Source organism: Festucalex cinctus, chromosome 8, assembly GCF_051991245.1.
Source record: "Festucalex cinctus isolate MCC-2025b chromosome 8, RoL_Fcin_1.0, whole genome shotgun sequence".
Classification (NCBI taxonomy): Eukaryota; Metazoa; Chordata; class Actinopteri; order Syngnathiformes; family Syngnathidae; genus Festucalex; species Festucalex cinctus.
Window position 1 is genome coordinate 22,723,836 of NC_135418.1, and position 21,592 is coordinate 22,745,427.

At 39.9% G+C, this 21,592-nt stretch overlaps 1 protein-coding gene across 1 annotated transcript in view; it reads left to right on the forward strand.

Annotated features, from left to right (window-relative positions):
• foxj3 (forkhead box J3) overlaps positions 1 to 20,414 on the forward strand; it is a 97,749-nt gene extending 77,335 nt beyond the window's left edge. Inside the window, exons 6-12 of the mRNA XM_077530804.1 lie at positions 2,418 to 2,546; positions 7,431 to 7,602; positions 13,013 to 13,402; positions 14,442 to 14,543; positions 14,639 to 14,830; positions 15,492 to 15,590; positions 16,239 to 20,414. Coding sequence (XP_077386930.1) covers positions 2,418 to 2,546; positions 7,431 to 7,602; positions 13,013 to 13,402; positions 14,442 to 14,543; positions 14,639 to 14,830; positions 15,492 to 15,590; positions 16,239 to 16,351 — 1,197 coding nt within the window. The 3' untranslated portion in view covers positions 16,352 to 20,414. The remainder of the gene's footprint in view (positions 1 to 2,417; positions 2,547 to 7,430; positions 7,603 to 13,012; positions 13,403 to 14,441; positions 14,544 to 14,638; positions 14,831 to 15,491; positions 15,591 to 16,238) is intronic.
• Positions 20,415 to 21,592: the final 1,178 nt, after the last annotated feature.

Sequence of the window (21,592 nt, forward strand, 5' to 3'; positions counted from 1 at the left end):
GGATTTAGCGTCTAAGCTTCATCTCTCTCTCTCTTTTTTTTTTTTTTTTACATCATGATTTCTCTATCTATCCACCAGCGCACATATTAAAAGCGTATAATGATGGGGCTGGCCTGCTTTCTAACCAGTATGGTGGTCAGCCGGCCAATCTGTTGCTTTTTCCTTGCGGCCTCGGTGGCTTGACGGGAAGACGAGAGAGGCGTCAGTGTACCGCTGGGCCAGGCTGCTCGCCTCCGGGCTACGGCCTCTGTTGCCTCATTGTGCCCAGCACAGGGCCCCGCTCTGTTCCGCCGGCTGATGAGCAGAAGCCACCGCGCTGCTCTCCGTCACGGGTGGACACACTTGCAAGTCGCGCACACATGCACTCACCGAACCAAAGGAGCAACGTCAGAGCATTGCTGCCATTCCTTTCTCACAGCAGTAAAACCCCGTGCGGTATTTTCCGGGTACTTTCTAATTCAATATGGTCTTTCTGAATCTAGTGAAACGTTGAACACAATTTGTTCTATCTTTTGCACTTTTGTTCTGATTTCAAAGGTCGTTTTCTTATCAGCATAGAAAAGCAGTGGTGCCTTGAGAAGTTTTATTTGTCCCGTGATCATGCTTGTAACTCAGAACACTCAGCACATCATTATGTTTGCACATTGAAATGAATGCAAATGCTATGTATCTGTTCCTGCTTCCCCAAAAAACATGTGCCATAGTTGCACAGGCGCAACCAGATGAAAAATATATTAGCACTGTCACATGTTGTAGGAGCAAAATGCCAACATTTAGGGGCAGTCTGGAGGCCTTCGATGTATAAAATGAAACTGTTTTTGCCCTGAACATGTTGGTGCGTCTTCTGACGTATGTGCGTGGCCACCTGGGGGAAGTAAAATGCATACATGCATATCTGCATGTGTTTGTTCAGATAACCTTTGTTTAAGTGGTTCTATCCCATGACACCAATGCTATTTGTTAGCCCGTCTATGGCGTTTCGCATTGTGCATTGGCATGAAACTAGTGGGCTTTAAGGCGAAGTTATGTGTTCAGTTTAAATGTGTCATTGTCTTTACTTTGTTTAGTTGAATTATAAACTCTTAACTTAAGTGGGAATAAGCATCTTAAATCCTATCTTTTGAAGAATTGTCATGAAGTGACATGATTTGAGTTTACTGTGACCCGCTCATGTCAATGAACTGCTGGGCAATAAATCGAATCTAAATCATGAAATCGAATTTTGTCTTCTGGATTATTAAAAGCTGTTGTTCTTACGTTCTGTTAGATCCAGATATTTTTGTGAGTTGTAATTTTGCTAACTATGAATGTTAAGTTCATGTTAAAACTGATTTAGAATCAATATACATTATTATTGTCTGACGATTTTGCACAGGAATTATTTTTGAATAAATGAGACGTTTAAACAAACGTTTGTTGGGTTTATTAGGTTAAAATGGATTAAAATCGTAATCGTCCTGACTGAAAAAAAAACAACTAAAAAGCGAGTTTTTATTTTTTGGCCATATCGCCCAGCCTTATGTCAATACAAAAATAATAATAAATAAATAAATAAATAAATAAAAAACAACAACAACAAAAAAAAACAAAAAGGGCAAATGTCTCAAGGCACCACTGTAAAAAAAATGCATCAATGAATTACACCAAGATGCCATCATAAAATCACCAAATGAATACTATTATTGTCTTGCCGTGAGCACAAAAACAACAACAAAAAACACAAGTTTTCCAACAAGTAATGTAGGATTGGTTCCACACTAAAATATCCATGATTGGGTGAATTCACAAATGTCGAACCGTGACTATACAGGGGTTTGAATGTTTGGTAATTTTGGAACATTTATGTGAAAGAGACTAACACATTCACACCAATTGAGCTCCAGTCACATCACATGACCGCCACAACAATGACTTGAGTTTTTTTTACTTTTAAGGCATATTTGCGCACGACTGCGCCTGAGTTTGAGTTCAAATTTGTCGGAGGATGATTAAGATTGTCGTGTTGAAGTGCTTCGGCTGGTTGTTTTGCTGCTCTTATTGAAAGGTCAGCGTCAGCGGTGACTCCGAAAATCTTTTGCTGGCTGTCTCAAACGCATTCGCGGTCGGTGAGCAGATGCGGCCGACATCGCCACCAGTCTGACCTTTACTGATGGGAATGTCTCAGTTGTCTCGAGACCGCATCCTACTAGAACCACTCCTCTTTCACACACACCAACACACACACACACACACAGAAAAGTGAAAGTACTCTGCTATTATGACATTGTTTTTAACACACACACACACACACACAAGATTATCCCTTGTGAACTTCACACCCTTCATCATTGGAATGCAACATTAGCAAGAATTGAAATGACAGTATAATTTGTGAGCGGGAATTGCCAAAGATCGTGTGTTTGTGTGTGTGTTCCAAGGTGGCACTCTACAACACGGACCAGGAAGGGAGCGACAGTCCGAGAAGCAGCCTTAACAACAGCCTGTCCGATCAGAGCCTGGCCTCCGTCAATCTCAACAGTGTGGGCAGCGTGCACAGCTACCCGCCGGTAAGATTGGGCTGCACTCTTTTCTGTTTTTTCGGGGGTTTTTTTTGTTTTATTAAGGCGGCAGGAACAGGTTTTCACGTTGACTTGATCCAAAATACGGTCGAATGGAGTGAAGAAATGAATGCCAATCCTGGCAGGGGCACACCGACCTTTAAATAATAAGCAGTTGCTGCAGCAAAAAGAGGAACAATAGTTGTTACTTTTTTATGTTCACACACTAAAACATATTTCTCTGCCTTACCTCTTAACTCATTCGCTCCCAGCCATTTTCACAGAAGCAAACCCGTTCGCTCCTGGCTGTTTTAATGGATTTTGACTGATTTTGCAAGGCCCACAGAATATTGTGTTCTATTGCTATAAAAACATGGAACCTATCAAAACAAAGATTATAGTCTCTTCTTTCATCAGGAAAAAATATATATATTTCTAACGTTTTCAGTTTTGCAGCTATTAGCATGAGAATTATAGCTAAGTTTTAATCAATTTTCACAAATCTATTTAGAATTGTGAGTAATTGAAATTTTTTTTCAACATGGCCCTGGTTGATCTCCTTTTCTCTGTTGCCACCTGCTGGCCGTTGCTGTGTAATAACTACCATTTCTGCAACCGTTTTTTGCAGTTTAGAGGCTGCATCAAAGCCTTCTGTATGCGGCCTTGCGACCTGGCCCGTCGGCTATCCAGTCATATATTCAGATCAGTGGCTGGAGCCGACCTGAGCTGACATTAAATAAGTGTCAAATGTTTGCGACGGTAGCAAATGTTCAATCTGCCAACTTTTTTTCACGAATATTGGTGACAATCGGGGTGTCCCCTTTGTTATTAGTGACGTTTAGCGATGCAGAGAGACAATTAGCAACATTCCTGCAAACTTGGGAAAGTGTTTGTGTTGCAACCTGTTACGAACCCTGACGAAACCCCAAATGTGTGTCACGTTCGCAAACATTCACTGCTCAAATGAGATACGGGCTTAAGCAAGAGCCAGAGCACAAACCTTATGTGCATGTTTTGAAATGTGGGAGAAAGATGGATTGGAGTATTGCGAGAACATTTACACAGAAAAAGGCCTGAGCTAATATTTGAACCGGGGACCTCTCAACCGTGATACAGATGTGCTTCCTGTAACTCGTAGATGATCATTATTGCATTAAACTAGCACATCTTAGAACTATTTCAGCCCTTTTTACCCTTTATTTATGAATTTGTTTTCTTTTTACATTTATGCCATTATCTAACATCAATAAAATAGATGCTTATCATTTTGAAGGACAATGGTCAGGTGTGAGATTTTGATGCATGCTTTGAATGGGGAATGTAGTGCCCTCTAGTGGGATATTAATTAAAAAAGAATAAGGCCAATAGACAAAATTAAAATAAAGGATTACATTAATTTGTTGAGATGAATGTAGGATCACCAATGCAGTTTTTAATGAGACATTTTGAAGTTGATTTTGCGTCACTTTGCCATTTTAGACAGATTAAATTAACACAAATGACAAGTTAAAAACAACCATTTTTCATTCAACACAGCCAACATAGCTTAAAAAGTTGTGAAAGTTGCTTGTTTGTTTGTGTTTGGAATCGGGATGCTGTTTTCGATAAGACATACAATACTGTGGTGCCAGGGATTTTTTTTAAATGTTTCTTTGCTATTTTAGGCAAATTTAAGTGGCAAATTGACAAAAATTTAGGAAAAAATAGCCCATTTTCATTTAACACAAAAACAAATCGCAGAAAATTTTAAAAGGCTCTTTTAAAGGGTTTTATATAACTTATTTGTTGTATGCAACAAAGTCCTGGTTCTGACTTGGCTTCAGCTGCATCTGTCAAGCCGCACTATTCACCCCTTTTAAAAGCAACACAATGAAGGCAGGTTATTTGGAAACCTGCTGTGCGTATACATATTTTATTTAATGAAAATAATGAGGGATTTGGGGCGCTCAGCACATCGCAAAAAATAGCCTACTTTGTCCCAGTGGGAAAGGTGTAATTTGCAAGCTGCACAATCACTCCCCTCCCCCTGTTTTTTAACTTTAACTTCTTTCTCATTGTGCATGCAGCAGCCTACTTGCGTTGTTTCCGATTTATCGGTGAACTAATGCAGCCCCTAATGCAGGGGTAGGCAACCCTGGTTCTCGAGAGCCACCGTCCTGTCTCCTTCCCCCAACAAAGTTGACTCGTATGATGAGCTTATCAGCAAGCTCGGTAGAAGCCTGTTCAGGTGTGTTGGTGTAGGGAGACATCGAAAGCAGGCAGGACCCCTGACATAATGGTTATGAATGTTTAGGGAAAAATCACCACCACACGTTAACAGAAGCCCAGAAGTGTAAATTGAGAAGGAGTTCATGGGTGTAAATCCTGTATTTATATAGTGCATTTTCCTGAGTGAAAACAGAAGACCCTGCCTTTAATAGTGGATTCTCACTGTTTCGATCTATTTTGACACGTGCATACAATTCTTCACCTCTTTGCTTTTCTACTTTTGTCTGCTTAACATGCACACATTCATGGCCAACAATGAGGCACTCTAAGGTGGCCACGCCGGTGGATCATCCAAAAGGAAGACGTACTTTCAGGGTGTAGGAAATAGACATAGCTAACTCTTGCGCCAACTAACCATGAACAAAGGCACTCAAGTGCAGCATTGTTTTAATCTCGCCCTAGCATTTTTTTTACTCTGTTTGTGTTCTAATATCTATATTCTTGAAGTACTACACTACCATGACGCCGAGGCTATTTGTTAGCCCATCTATGGAGTGCATTTATATAGCAGACTTATGTAGTTGTTTTGAAGACACAGCATGTTAAATGACATCTTAAACTTGATCAGAATACCCTGAGAAAGGTCTTCCATTTAACCTGCAGAGCAGATCCCCTGGATGAATTCTCTTTGATCCCCTGCAGCGGCTTAGAAATCCAAATGAAACAGTAGCGTTCACGGAACGCGGATCCTATCCCTGATCGGGACGCCTCGGGAGGACGCGTTCAAAGAAAGCCGGAGGTGGAGAGAGCGGCTCGGGGTGGACACGCTCCGGAGCTCCGGGTTCAGGAAGCGCGTAAAGGCGAAGCGAGCGATTGTACGCGCACGCTTCTGGAAGGCAGACAAAGAAACTGCTCTCCGTCTGATGCCCTCCCACCAGAGATGCCCCTTCTCTCTTTGGTGTGGTCCTCCATGTTCCCTCGCTCCAGGCGCCGGCCATCGATCGGCTCAGCCTGATGGATGTGCTGGCTGGCTGGCTGGCTGTCTCGCTCACACGCTCTTGCAGAAAACACTCCAGCTTTATTATCACCTCTTATCTGAGCCATAGCAGGAGGAAGGTGCTAATGTTTTTATATAGAAATATAGATGAGCCATATATATATGCTCAGCGTATCAAACGGGCTGCCCACTCAAGTGCCCGGATAAAACTGTGGCTCATTTGCGCAAGCTATTGCTATTGATTTTCTTTTAAATACATATCGGTCGGCCACCTGAGCATTGGCGTAAGTGCGGATGCCTGTCAACCTCATGATGTTGCGTGTGGGTGTGAGGCAAGGTGGCAAGCGCTGAGCAGGATTGTTTCACTTTGGGTAATCATTACCTCTACCAAGCATGAAAGACAGTCTCGTTTCACCATTTTTTTGCAGTACGGGCACTTTGCATAATACGAAGATATCTTTGTCATACGGTCAATTTTATCAAGCATTTTTTTTCCTGGGGCTGGAAATGCAATTTGGTGTGTTCCCTCCTTTATCGCGGGTTCATCTTTCGCGTTTTTTTTTTTATTTTGTTTTTTTAATTAAATGTGCTTTTTGGTTTGTTTATTTTTCTGGTTTTCCGCGGCCATGTCTCTCGCACCCCACATCCGACCGGGGACATACGAGACCTTTCCAACAATGTCTGTCCCGTCGCTCCACGACATTGCATTCCGGACGTAGAAAATAGATTCTGTGCTGTATAATAAGTAAATTAAAAAAATGTTTAATGGGAAAAAAAAAAAGTGTAAATGAAAAAAAAAAGATGAATGAAAAAGCATTTATAATAAACTAAAAATCATACCTAAACAAATAAACATATATAATAAATGAAATAAATTTATACCGTGCTGTATACTGGAAATAAAAACAAAACAAAGCATACTTTTAATGGAAAAATTGAATGTACCGGTAAATGACAAAAGAACATGTATGATGAATGAAAAAGCATTTATAACAAAACAAAACAAAAAAAAAACAATATATTAAATGAAAAAATATATATATATAATTAACGGGATTTTATTTCATTTTATTTTTTTAATTAACGCGGATTTCCATTATCACGGGAAGTTTTTGTAACATAACACCCGTGATAAACGAGGGAACACTGTAATGTGGTGGAATGGCCTTTACGTGCAATACATTTTATTTGAACCATTATGATCCATTTGTCTTGAGTTGTCCTCTATGAACCAGGAAGTGGTCTGCTAATACAGTACAATGCATTATATAGTATTAAATGTTGTGTTGACTCCAGACAGAAGCAAATACTTTGAAGATTCCAGCTTATTTTTCATTTGCTTATTACCTCCACTTGAAACTCAAAAATTCTGTGAGATATTCCATTGCTGCTTTTGGCGCTTCCATGACCAGATGAGTGCATCGAGTATCTCTAAGAGAAAGCGTTTGTATAATTCATGAGCGTGTTTCATCATTGTGTTGCGCTGCTCGTCGGAGTTGTACACGACGTCCCCCGCGGACTGCGTGCCATGTAGCAAAACTTTCGCTTAGCTTGTTGTTTACTTTTACGAATGATTGTTTGGCGTGACCTTAGGCGGGGATAGGCGGGTGTTCGCTGTCCCGTGTTTTGGACTTTTTTATTTTTTATTTTTTTCCCATAACTTAGTATTTCTGCTCCTCCCCCACCAGGTGACAAGTCACCCTGAACCCGTGTCGCAGTCTCTGAGCCTCCAGCAGCCCCAGTCCCAGTACAACATGCCCGACAGAGACAAGCAGCTCATGTTCTCTGAATTCGAAGATCTCAGTGCCTCCTTTCGCAGCCTTTACAAGTCCGTCTTTGAGCAGTCCTTCAGCCAACAAGGTAAGTTGGCATTTCCCCATGCGTTCCATCAAAGCCAGCAAGATTGTCTGACTTCTCTAAAAGATGACCCTGATGGATTATGCTGTGTTTGTGCGCTGTAGAAAATGGATGGATGTTTTGATTAGGGCTGGGTATCGATTCTAATTCCCTGATTCGCTTTGATTTCGATACACAAGAAATTCAGTTCGATTCGATTCACTCCACTTCAATCCGATATTGATTAATTATGGAACATCAATTCTACTTACCGGTAAATATCAAGGACATGATAAAATCTCCACAAACATTAAATTTTACAGAGGCAGTAACTTGTTAAATGATTTAGTTTATTAATGAAAGTAGCCCGTGTTATAATCACTTACGTGTTACACAAACTGACATCGGCAAGGATGAGATGAAAATATTTTCATAATTCTAATTCAATAATTGTGAATATAAATTAGAAAGATACTGAATTGTCTTAAAGTGCAATAAGTCAGGTCTTTCGTAAATGTAAGAAAATAATTTTAAATTGTATTGTATGTGAACAGTAAATGTCAATAAAATAGTAAGAGACCAAAATAAATCTTTAAAATTCTACTTTCTTATGAATTTATGGGAAAAAATAATCGATTCATGGTTTTATGAATTGCTATCATGCTCGAAAAGGAAAGTCAATTCAACATTGATTATTCACATTTTTTTTTTTTTAACTCAGCACTAGTTTTGATTCAAAAAACATATTTCACTCATCTAGAGGAGTTTCACACGTTTTTCTTAAGAATAAATGTTGGACCTGTTCAATATTTACGATCAGAAATACACATGTTCAGGTTCAGGGGTCATGGAGATAATAGGTGACTCTGAATTGCAGATTTGCAATATGTACTGTTATATTACGTGAGATATACTTTTTTTTTTTTTTTTTTTAATGCATTTCTCTTTAAAGTATTGGCACGCTTCAAGTAATAAAGACGCCACATTTAAGGCAGCCATCATCTTGCTTCAAATTCCTCAAATTGCATAAAAATCTTGGCCTCCGTTTCTCGTCAGCGCTGATATGTTTACCCCTTGCCGGCTACGTCTCATCCGGGAAGCGAGTCCAATCCCCCCTTGTAATTCTGTTGCGTTGAGCTTCATCTGTCAGCGTGATGGAGACATGTTCTGCTGTAATTCGTAGCAGCAGCGTGGATATGTGGATGTGGAGCGCAGCTCTCCAAAAAAAAAAAGAAAGAAATGCTCAGTGGAAGCGTCCCGCTAGAACAAAATGCAGTTTTGCTCCTAATCTGATTGACTGATAAACAAAGAGCGCTTGACAAGCGGGTTATGAGCAAAGTCGTCTGAGCTTTCTGTGTATAACCTACTTTTCACCAATCAAATGCATTTCATGCTTTTCAAAGAGCTCCTCTCCCTTTAATCTATCATCTATGTTTCATTAAAGTTGCTACCTTTTTTTTTGTTGTGTTTTTTGTTTGTGCGTGCGTATGCGCATCCATCTCCTCGTCAGACAAGCTCCGGCAATTAAAAAGCGTAAATAATCTAGCTGGAGGATTTCACACGCCGGCCGCCGTGTCGACAGCGAGCTAATTCGGCAGCTTTGATAATAGGTAATGAGCTGGCATTATTATTCCACCGCCGCGTTAATTGCTTTCTGTACTTCCCCGCTTTGGACAATGGCGGTTCTGATAAGAGAGATGCACCTTTGGCACCTCTGCAGTAGGTGTTTGTGTGACGATTGCGGAAGCCTAAAAGGCACTTCAGATAGGTTTTCTGCAGAATTATGGGGGATGAAAGTATGGAATTTTACCTGATAAATTTCCAGGTCTGGAATATTATGCAAACTGAGACTATTGCGTGGGGAAAATATTTTTGTTTTTAAGACTCTTCTATTGAACATACCTGGATTTGTTCTCAAGTTGCTGGTGTATGTTAGTTACACTGTAGTACCTTGACTTTGTTCTGTGACCAAGCTTGTAACTCATTTTACTCTTTTAAACAAATCCGTTTTTTCACCATTGATATTTTTTAATTCAGTTTCAGCTACCCAAAATCATTTCAATTTTATACTTTTAATAAAGGGAAACAGCGCTTAATAAGGCAATCACAGTATTGTTTGGCTTGTTGTGCTGTAGTATTCATATTAAAGCGACTCATTGAGCCATTTTTAACAGTAAAGAAGATATTATTTTGTCCATAAGTAATATGATAACGTCATTATTTTTCATGAACAAGTAATATCTTAAAAAAAAAATATTATTTCCACTTGCTTTTGACTAAAGATGACATCACGGCTCAGTTTGCTGATCAAACCCAGAAAACAGGTGAGCCATGATTGCTCGTTACCTACTTCCACAGCACAGGTGATGTCATCATCAGTCAACAGCAAGTAGAAAAATTACTTTTTAAAGGTATTAATTGTACAAGAAATATAATGAAGTTATCATATTCATTCTGGACAAAATATTAACTTTTTACTGCTCTAAATGGCTCAATGAGTCAAGTATCCCTTTAAGGTTGGATGTATATTGTACCTTTTAAGGGGCACGGCCTAGTGAGTGATATCTGGAGCTGAAATTGGGTCAGCTTCTGGGTGTGAGTGGTGGTCTACAGCAGCCTCTTGCAAGTGTTCCAAGTACTGCATTGTTACCCAACTACAATCTTTTAGAAATTATTTGGTGACATAATGGCACATGAATGTGTTAACAACATGATTATTTGATTTATTTAAATAAATCCTTCGTTCAATGAAGCTCCTCAACTCACTTCATAGTTCCTTGGCACCAAAATGCCAACAGATGGCGCCAAAGTGGTAATGTTATTGTGGGTGAGCATGTGTGTGCGTGTGTGTGGCTCGTGAACCTCAGTTTGCTGAGTCACTCTGTGAGTCAACAGAAAGGCAGCTGGACTGTCTCAAGCGTGCAGCTACTTAAATACGGGAGCCATATCCCATTAGTCTAATAGTAATAGTTAGCTTTTTCTGGTCTGAATCAGTTTAGCCGGTTTGTAAACAATGTGCCCCCACGGGGTTGTTTGTACAGTATGAAACAAGTTTTCTTTTTTTATTTTTTATTTTTTTTCCCCCCCACAAAGTGCACCATCAATAATTTTGGGGGGGAAATGAAGGATGGAGATGAGTGCAAACATTTTGACTCATCGGAAAGTACAGTGGTGCCTTGTGATACAAGTTGAATTCATTCCCTGACCATGCTCCTAACTCAAAACACTTGCGCACCAGTCTAAGTTTGACATATGGATATACTGTATTGGAGAGTCAACTCCTCTCTTGATTCTCAGTACAGCATTAATATTAGCTTTTCCCAGAGGATAAAGAATAAATGCACGCGAGTATTGTTGTCATCCACCAAAACTTTTCAACCAGTTATGCCCCTTGTCAGACAGCAAGTGACGTGACAGTGCGCTCTTTGTTTGCTGTGTGAGATAGTATAGAATAAATACAAAATTCAACAGTCTGGAAGCCTTTTACATGCCAGGAAAATGTAAAAACGTGAGTTTTGGAAATGTGACTCAAGTTTGTCATTTGCACATGGATTGAACATTCATGATTGAGGATGCTAACTGAAAACATGCTAAACGAGTGGTTCTCCAAGTAGCATCATCATAACCCACGTTAAAATGCAGTAATGTGGTTGACCTGATTGTTCATTTAAAAAGAAGACAGCTTTTTATTCCTAAAACTTGGATTTAATATTGTGCTGTAACAATGACCATTAACACTGCACTTAAATAATGAATCAATTCAAATATATTGCATATTTAAATAAACACCTCGCTTTGCTGTTAGCTGCTGATGCTATCGCTAATGTTGCTGCACTTGCTGAAACACAACTCTGCATCACAGAATACGATCGTGTAGTCTGTCAAGGAACAATTTCTTTGCATTTTTACTATTAATGAGTAATGAAGACGTTATTGGTTACAGAAAATGTAGTCCGTTTATTCTGATAATGTGAAGGCCAAGTGGAAACTGACAAATATATGAACCACAAAGTTCAAGTACAGCTTGCTGAAAATTCAACCTGCACCCCCTAGACACGTCCTTGTCCTTGATGAGCTCCAGTAGAACAAAGGCTGGCCATGTTGCAGCTTATTAAATGTGATTTCCTGCTTTTCCCCCCCATCCTTGTGCGATGCTATCTTTGGACTGCCGCGTGTCCGGTGAGCACAAGAGTAATACGAGGACATCAGAGAGTACTGGGAAATGCTCTTGTTTTGTGTCATTTGTCACCATATTCTGTCATTTTATTGACAGAACACTTAATCTGCTGTCAGTCACCGCAGAGCTGCGACAAATTGTTTTCATGCTCGATTAATTTGCCAGGGAGAACGTACCCTCCGTGGCCACAACATTAAGTATGCAAGCGTAATCTAATGAGATCCAATAGAAGAGTCTGTTTTAACAAAGATTAGAATAATGAACCATATATATATATATATATATATATATATATATATATATATATATATATATATATATATATATATATATATATATATATATATTACATATATATTTATATATATGTATTTGCAGCTGAGTTTTAAATATTTAAAGATTTAATGATTTTGAAAGCATTTTTTGGGAATTGTGCTATGAAATGTAAAAGAAGTTCAATATTCTCATAAAATTTTGCTAAATAATGTTCAAATATGTTATTGTTCCCGTTAACTTTTGCTCCAAAACAGTGGAGTTAGTAGTAGTTTTTTTTTGTGTGTGTGCATGTGTGTCAGTAGTAGGGATGTAACGTGATCCAAACATCACGATACAATATTATTATGATATGAAGCTCACGATATGATAATTATCACGATATTGTGGGGAGGAGGTCGGCGATATTTAAAAAAGGTCACAATATTGTGCTTTTGTACATAACATCAATGTTATGTTGTTATTATTATTATTATTATTATTATTATTAGTAGTAGTAGTAGTAGTAGTAGTATTATGTTTCATTATGTTTTATTATGTTATGTAGTTAATGCACGCACACATTGAGCTCCTCCACATATTGACTTGCTTCACGGGCATATTTCGTTCCCCTTCATCTGACAACTAGTGTAGATTTTAAACATAGAAGGGTCAAAACATCCCAAATGAAAATTAAATTGCACTACAAAAACAAGCCACCAGAGGGTGCTAGAACTGCACAAATGTAAATCAATCTGACATTTTTAACAGATGTGTTGTATTTAAATATAGTGAACATGACGACGACGATATTGTGGCAGTTTTAATATCACAAAATCGCGCTTATCGTTACATCCCTAGTCAGTAGTAGTGAGTATTTTTTCGCTTACCAGTGATTTGATTTACCTTTATGTTTCTGAATATGTGCACAGCCCAGATGATCCAGGTTGTTTGTAAACGTGACCATCGTTGCCACTAATGCCGCTGTCCCGTTTTGCTTTCCAGGTCTGATGGGAATCCCGTCAGACACGTCGCAGCAGACTCACACGTCCTGCTCCTATCAGCACTCCCCCAGCGGCGCCATCAGCACGCAGAACAACCTGTCCAACAACCAGCCCAACAGCCACTCCAACAACAGCGGCCAGGTGCCCCTCTCCCACCCCGGACACGGCTCCCCACACGCGCAGCACCTCCCGCAGCACGCCGGCCCGCACAACCAGCACCCGCAGCACCCGTCCCACGGCCAGCACCCGCAGCACGGCCAGCACCCGCAGCAGCACACGCCGCATCCTGCCCAACACGCGCCGCACGGACAGCACCCTCCTCCGCCGCAGCAGCATCAGAGCCTCTCCCATCAGCCGCATCCCGCCCAGCAGCAGATGGCGTGCAATCCAGGTAACCCGGCCAGAATCCTCCGCCTTGTTTCTCTTCGCACCCGTTCGTCGCGTGCGCACGGACAGAGGAGGTTGCTAAAGTCGATTTTGCATCTCGTTTGTAGTCGCTAAGCGTGGAGAAGCTGTTCTAGGTGCTGAACAATAAATCATAGTGTTATTTATGATCTGAGGGGAGAACAAAGCTGACTAGTTAGCACGTCCGCCTCCCAATACTGAGGACGCAAGATCGAGTCCAGGCTTCGGCCTTCCTGGATCGAGTTTGCATGTTCTCCCCGTGCCTGCGTGGGTCTTCTCCGGGTACTCCGGTCTCCTCCCACATTCCAAAGACATGCATGGCAGGTTAATTGGACACTCTGAATTGTCCCTAGGTGTGCTTGTGAGTGTGGATGGTTGTTCGTCTCTGTGTGCCCGAAGCCAGCTGGGATAGGCTCCAGCACCCCACGACCCTTGTGAGGAGTAAGCGGTTAAGAAAATGGATGGATGGATGGGGAGAACAAAGCCAAGATTCAGCCTTGTGAAGGGTTTGCACAGTTGACTGGCGCCTCCTAATGGACACTATGCACACTTCAGAATACAGTACTGGAAATGTACAGATACATCAAATTTTATTTATTTTTTTTACGTCAGGCTGTTTTCATGAATGCAAATTATTAAATATATGTTACTTGGATTTTTTTTTATTTTTTTTTTATGATTTAATTTGGCTGTAAAAAAAAATGTATATTGTCCCAAAACAAACACAATTAAGAAAAGGTAGAACGTTTCCAATTTTTTTCTCAACGTAATTAAAAATATATTTATATTACAAATAAATAAATACATACATGATGAATATATGCATACTGTACATAACATTACGCCATTTATATAAATACAATGGGCGGCACAGTGGTGTTTTGAATATAAGATAAATATGTCATGAAACCTCACTAACAACACATTAACTGCCGGATCACGTCATAATGAGAACACTATTGATGATAGGCGCTCTGTCCTAATCTGCCATGCTACCATGTTAAATCTTTTCTATTCTGTTGCAGGTTTACTTTCTGACTGGTACCCCAATCTGGACGCACTGAAAGAAAGCTGCCGCATTGCGAGCAGCTATAACTGGGCCGACGTGGACCTGTCACCTTTTCAAGGTCGACTCTTCAATCGAGTTTGTGTATAATCATGTCATAGACAGGACTGTGGCTTCAGTGACTTTTATTTATTTTTTGTTTTTTTCCCAATTCAGGATTGCGAGAGAGTATGAGGCAGGCCGAGTTGAACAACTGGTCGCTAGAGCCCACGCAGATCGCCGACCTGTGCTCATCCATCAACCAGTTCTTCGCCCGCACCGGCGTCATCCAGCCACAGGGGACAGTGCAGCCGGCCGTCTGCCACGCGCCCATGCACCCAAACAAACCCAGCCAGCACCTCGGCACAGGTTTGACACCCGACACCCGTGCTGAGATAACAGCAACTACCGCGCTTGCTTGTGTTTTGCCGCTTGTGTTATTCGTACATGTGTGGATGCCACTTTACAATAAGGGTCATTTTGCTACTAACGCTGCATCATGCTTGCTTGACAAATAGTGGATTTGGATCTTTTCAAGTAAAAATACAGAACTGTTGTAATGTGGTTGCACAAGTATATGCACCCTTTTATGACTGGGATGTTCAAAATTGTCATAATCAAACTAGGGTTGCTCGATTATGAGGAAAATATTCATCACTATTATTTTGGTAATAATTGAAAACAAGAGAATGTTTAGACATTAAAAAATATTAAGACAATTAAAATTCTTTGAAACACTATTATGTAATTTCCTTTTGATGAAACAAAAGTTATGAAATTAGATATTTACATTTTTTTTAAAGGTACAAATGTGTCAATTTAAACAACTCAAACAATTATTTTAATTAATTATCATGATTATATTATTATTATTATGAATTGGCATGAATATTTTTTATGCTTAAGCTGATTTTGTAATTGTGGAGCGTAATAATTGAAATTGTAATTGCATTCCCCTAATTCGCACAGCCCTAATTCAAGCTGAAATATGCTTTGGATAATTAGCTTTCATGTTTTTCTGTCTCGTCAGGAAATCTTTACATGGACTCCAGACAGAGCATGTCCATGATGGGCCCCCCGGGGTATCCACACATGCCCCCCATGAGCAGCGCAGGACCCACAATGACTGGTGAGACTCTGGATGGATGGATGGATGGATGGATAGGTAGGTAGGTAGGTTGGTAGGTAGTGAGACAGATATCTATTTAGCTTGCGAGCAAGCCAGCTATCTACATAGCTACCTAGCTAGCGAGAGCAAGTTAGATAGATAGATAGTAAGAAAGGTAGCTAGCTAGCGAGACAGCTATCTATGTAGCTATCTAGCTAGCGAAACAGATAGCTAGCTAGCGAGAAAGCTATCTAGATGGGTAGGTAGGTAGGTAGGTAGGTAGTTAGGTAGATACCAAGCTAGTGAGGCAGATCTCTATGGAGCTAGCTAGCGAGACAGCTAGATAGATAGAAAGACAGTGAGACAGCTAGATAGATGGATAGATGGCTACCAAGCTAGCGAAACAGATATCTAGCTATTTTGAGAAAGCTATCTATGTAGCTATATGGATGGATGGATGGATGGATAGATAGATAGATAGACTTTTCATAGGTGTGTTTTTAGTCTGTTTCCTGTGATTGGCGGACGACCATTCGAGGGTGTTCCCCACCTCTCGCCCACAAGTTGTCTGTAATAAGCTCCAGCTCACCTACTAAGTAACAACATTATAGAAAATGGATGTATTGACAAATAAATGCATTTTCCTGATGTTATTCCCTCCATCCGCAGGACACCACGCTCAGATGAACCAGCAGCACATGATGCCCAGCAGAAACTTCCAGATGCATCGCATGCCGGCCGACGACATCCAGGATGATTTTGACTGGGACTCCATTGTCTAGCCTCCTCCTCTTATTTTATTTTATTTTATTTTATTTTACCCAAACAAAAAGGAGCGGAGAGCGAGGAGAGAAGGAGGTGGAAGCCAGAGGAAATCAGGCTGGGCTAAAAAAGGCCGTGGAGGAGGGGGAGGAGTTGGAGGAAGAGGAGGACCCCGCACCAGCCGCAACCCCCTACTCCCCTTCTACGTGGGCGAACATGAGACGGGCTGCCCTGAAACATTTTTACATAAGCAGAAAAAGACAATCATGTTAGTGGGACAGGATCAAGTGTACGTCTCCAGCCCGCCCCTCCCGCCATCCTAACCAGCGGCCTTCCAAAAACCCAAGCCCCGCCCCCTGCCCCCCACCCGTTTAGCCCCGCTTTTAGCCAAGCCACTCCACCACTGTTCTGTGATTTGAGCTTGTAATTCTTCTTCTCATGTTGGCCTCAACTGCCTCCTGGATGTTAAGCTCTCACTCTCTCTCTCTCTTTTTTTTGTTTTTTTTAAATATTTTTATTGTTTTGTAAAAGAAACGCAGGCGGCCTCTGTGAGTCATGTGACTGTGCTAGACGGTGGAAGAGGGCCCCCGTGTGGCTGGCGGCGGCGGCATTTCGTTTGGATTATGCTCGCTGAGGTTTTGAACAGGGTGTTTAAAAAGAAAAAAAAAAGGTCTTCAAGGCCTGCTGTTAACAATATGAACCGATTGAATGAAAGCCAACCAATGTGATCAGACAAAGGAGTGTTTGGCCCACATTGAAAGAAAAAAAAAAAAAGGTAAAATGTCAGCCTAATGTTGCAAAAGTGCATTTTTTTATTTTAAAATTCAAGTTAATGTGATGAGTGTGACAGCAAGATACCAAACGTTAGTTTTGTGGTGTTAAGTTTTTGAAATGTGTCGGCACATCCATGTCATTCATGAAGAGTCCCTTTTGGGCAGTGTTTCCCAACCTATATTGATCCAATACACAAAAGAAGTACAATGAAAATATTGATGATGTCGTCTCAGTTCGGTTTTACTTGATGCCCAAGATGATAAACGTGCTCGATGAATGGCAGCATGGGAATACGCTAGTTAATAATGGAAGAGCATTTAATTTGTTTGTCCTGGCTGTCACTATGTGTCACTGGCATAGATAGGTGAACTCAGATAAAGTGTCTGCCTCTCACAGTGGTTGGGAATCACTGCTTTAGGGATGGGCATAGTCGTCGATCATTGATGCTTAAGAATTGGTGGTTGATTAGTCGTGTCTGGAAGCGATGGAGGCAAAACGGAGTGCACTTCCTGGCCGTAATGAGCAGAAACGCTGTCGACTATCATCTACATGCACATAGACACTTTGATTACAATTTTCTGCCATTTTTTTTTTTTTTTTTTTACAAAATTAATAGAATGATAATTTTTTCGATAAGTGACAAGAAAATGCCCATCCCTAATTCCTTTTTATATCTCGCAGCCTATTGATCGTTAATTTGATCCATTAGTTGATTCATTGATTCAATTTTGCACCTATAATCATAAAAAACAGATTCTTGCAGAATTCAGGTGGAAATAAAACTATACCGGTTTCACTGAATGACTCGGAATGCAAATTAGCTACCTTGACTTTCGCGAGCATTAGCCTCAAGGCTCATTAGCAGTTAGCATAGTGAGAGGTAATCAAAGAATCCAATCCGTTACTCAAGAATACTGAACTCAAATGTAAACATTGAAAAATAAAAACAATTTTAAAAAACTCACTGTAAGATTATAACACAGTTTGGTTCCCTGATTCTTTCATCTTTAGTTAGATTTACAATTAGGCTAACGGCAAACTTAGATTACCTATAAAACAGCTAAAAATATTACTTCTGATTAATGATCAATAGGCTCCCGTCCTTTGAATGTGTTTCACTTTTGTTTTTGTTTTTTTAACATAATGAAGATGACTTCACTGCTATATTGGGAGTTTTGGCACTGAGGTCAGTCATTATGATCATTTTTATTTTGTGTTTTGCTGTAAGCACAACCGATTGTTTTTGCGGGAAAGCACACACAAAAGGAAACAGGGTGATTGGCAGTGGTGGAAACTTCCATGTCGGAATGGCGCGAAAACAGCAACACTTAACATGCAAATTCATAAATATCATATAAACAACAACACAGGCAGGATTCGGTCATATTCGGCATCCTTTTTCCCCATTTAATCTGGCAATTTCCTTAATTAGATTTTGAGAAATGTTTTTAATTGGTTGTGATCGGTCACGTTTGCATGGCAGCGTTTTATTGAACAGAATAACAATGCCCGGAGGAGTCAGTTCCCATAGCTGACGCCATGTTGTCCTTCTTGACTCCATTTTGCCTCAATCACAATCGATGGAATTCTAATCGATCAATCAACTCATTATGTCCTGATTTGTATTCCTCGAACAGAGGCCGGGGGCTCGCTTTTCCCATGATTCCTCACCTGGGGATTGCGCAATCAATCCCAGGGGTTAGCAGTCAGGCTCCATTTTGCGTGTGAAAAACACATTTCCCACAGGAATGAACGGATTTGGAATGATTCCGGTCCAGAGTGAAACTCACCACGCATCGAGATGATTTATTGATCGTGTGAAAAAATGTGTCCCAACATGCTGAACTATTCCTTTAAAGACCCTGTAAAGTGAATTCAGAGATTTCGTTCCACGTGCGTTTCTCAACTTTGAAGATAATTGCTGATAACGTGCAGTTGTGGAGTTGGAGCGTGAAACTGTTTTTCTGATTAATTATTAAAAGTTGCAGTTGTGACGAGCAGCTCGCTAGCTGCTGGTGTGGCCGCATTAGAGTGCCTCATTCTCAGCCGTGAGTGCACACTCGTCACAGAAGAGTGAAGAAGTGGGTGCGTCAAGATGTTTATTTTCACTTTACACGGACTTTAAGACCGATGTAAGGATAAGGTTTCGTGACAATCATTTTGAACAGGGCGGAATGTGCGAAATGATGAGCACTCGACTAAAATTCCCCAGATCCGTTTTGGAGCTCAGCTTCTCATAGCGGATGTCATTTGGCCCTCTTGTGACAGCAAACTTCAGTTAGAGCAAATAGTGTGACGTGGTCGTGCGCTTCCAATTTGCCCCAAATCGCTTCCAAGAATCAACTAATCAATTCAATTGACGGATGCCTACGCCCGTCCCTCTTTATGGGAGATAAAGTTTGTTTGACTTCTTCCAGGTGAAGATGGAAACCAACTTAAAATGTGGCTTAAAAAGGGAGAAAGTGTAAGAAAAAAAAATGACTGGATCACTTTTTTTTGTTGTTGTTGCTTGTGAGGGCGTTTGATGGTGTGATTTAAAAAAATAATACAATTTGAGAGAGGGGAGGGGGTTCAAAGGTTGTATTTTTTATTTTTTTTATTTTTTACCTGCCAGAGAGATTATTTGGGAGATTTTAACCCATTTTGAAAAAAATCCCGGTTGGAGTGGTTTTCAAGAGGAGCCATCGTCATCATCATCATCATCCTAGTACTGTCAATTGAAATGAATGGTCGTTTCCTTCAGTGCTGGTGTCGTCGTGCTTGTACATATTGTGTCTTTTTCAACCCCCCGCCCCCTCCTTTTTTTTTTTTTCCTCCTCTCGGGGGGCTGGGGGGGTGTACACGAAATAGACGAGGGAGGGGAAATAATATTTTGTTATCGTCCAATCAGAGGGTGACAGTATGTATATATCTATATTGTATATATGTGATGAAAATGCATTGGCCTTTTTTTTTTCTTTTTTTTGGTGTGTGTGACACTACCTTTTACCTGTACTATGTTTCTACATTCAGTGTTTCAGTGTTGATAATATATATTTGGTTTGTGTTTCATTGTTTTTATTTCGTCTTTGTCATTTATTGTTTGTTCTCCTCCTATTTCCCGCCCTTTTTTATTTTATTTTAAATTGCACGATTTATTACTTTTGCTGTCCGATGAGGTGACACAGCTACTCTTTGTATTCGTTTAGTGCTGTAAAGTGTTATTAGAATTGTCAATACCACCTGAACCCAGCCGTACCCAAGCCCCCTCCTTGCCCAATATGCATGAATGGCACTTCAAAAATAAAATATGGTAACTTCACTGTGGAATTTTGTGCTGTTTGAGCCTTCTTTGTGACCACCACCAAGGCATGCTGCATTATTTATTTTTTTTGTATTCACTGCCATTGACGGCTATATATGTCAAAGATCCATTTTCGCCTGGCTGGCAGTGAATTAGTTAACCTTAATCGCTGGGAAATTAAGTGAAATGTTCTGCTTTTATTTTTTTAGGGTTTCAAGCAGTGTTCGGCTTTCGACTCAGTTCAAACAAAATAAACAAAACAAAAATGTTTAGAGGTGGTCAAAGTAAAAAAGGAGGGTATCGAAAAACAGATGCCATTAAAGGTTATTTTAGTTAACTAAAACTAATGAAAAAACTAAAATTCAAAAAACAATATTGTTACTGAAATAAAATTAAAACGGAAATGCTTTAAAAAAAAAAAAAAAAAAACTAACAAACTATATTTTATGTTTACAAAAACTAACTAAAACTAACTATAATTATAGCAAACACATCCTTCCTTTAGTCTTTGGTAATTCATTTAATGCATGAGCCTTGAGGATGATTTTAAATGTGATTTTTAGTAGATTTATTTTGATATAAACCGGAATAATGACGTTTGGAAGTATGTCACACAGAAGTGACGTCATCTAGCAGCAGTCAATAGAAAAGCACCTTCAGATGACATTGCTGCCATGGTGTTTTTTAAATATTGCGCACAAGTAATACACATAAAAAATAAATAAATAAATGATACTGAAACTAACAAACTAAACTAAAACTAAGCATTTTTTAAAAGAACCAAACTAATAAAAACTAACAGAACCACCCTGAAAATTAATAAAAAACTAACGAAAATGAAAAATTTCAAAATCTCCCATATTACAAATAAAGTGGTACTGTAGCATTTTCCTAAATATGCAAAAGCACAAATACATTATTTGTACAATTTTTAGTACGAAACACAATTTCTCTTCGTAACATTATGTGGCCCTTGCATCGTTATGATTTTCTGTGTGTGGATGCCCCTGGGTTAGGGTTTCAAATTAGGGTAGCAGACCAAGCAATGTGTCTCAGGCCTGAGTTAGGGTTTCATGCTAGGATTATGGTTTCAAGAAAATGTGAGCTCCATTTAAGGTTTTTTTTTTTTTTTTTTTTTTTTTTTAAGGCAATCAGGCGTTTTAAAGTAGCGGTTCAAGGGAGTTTTTTTTTTTTTTTTTAAAGG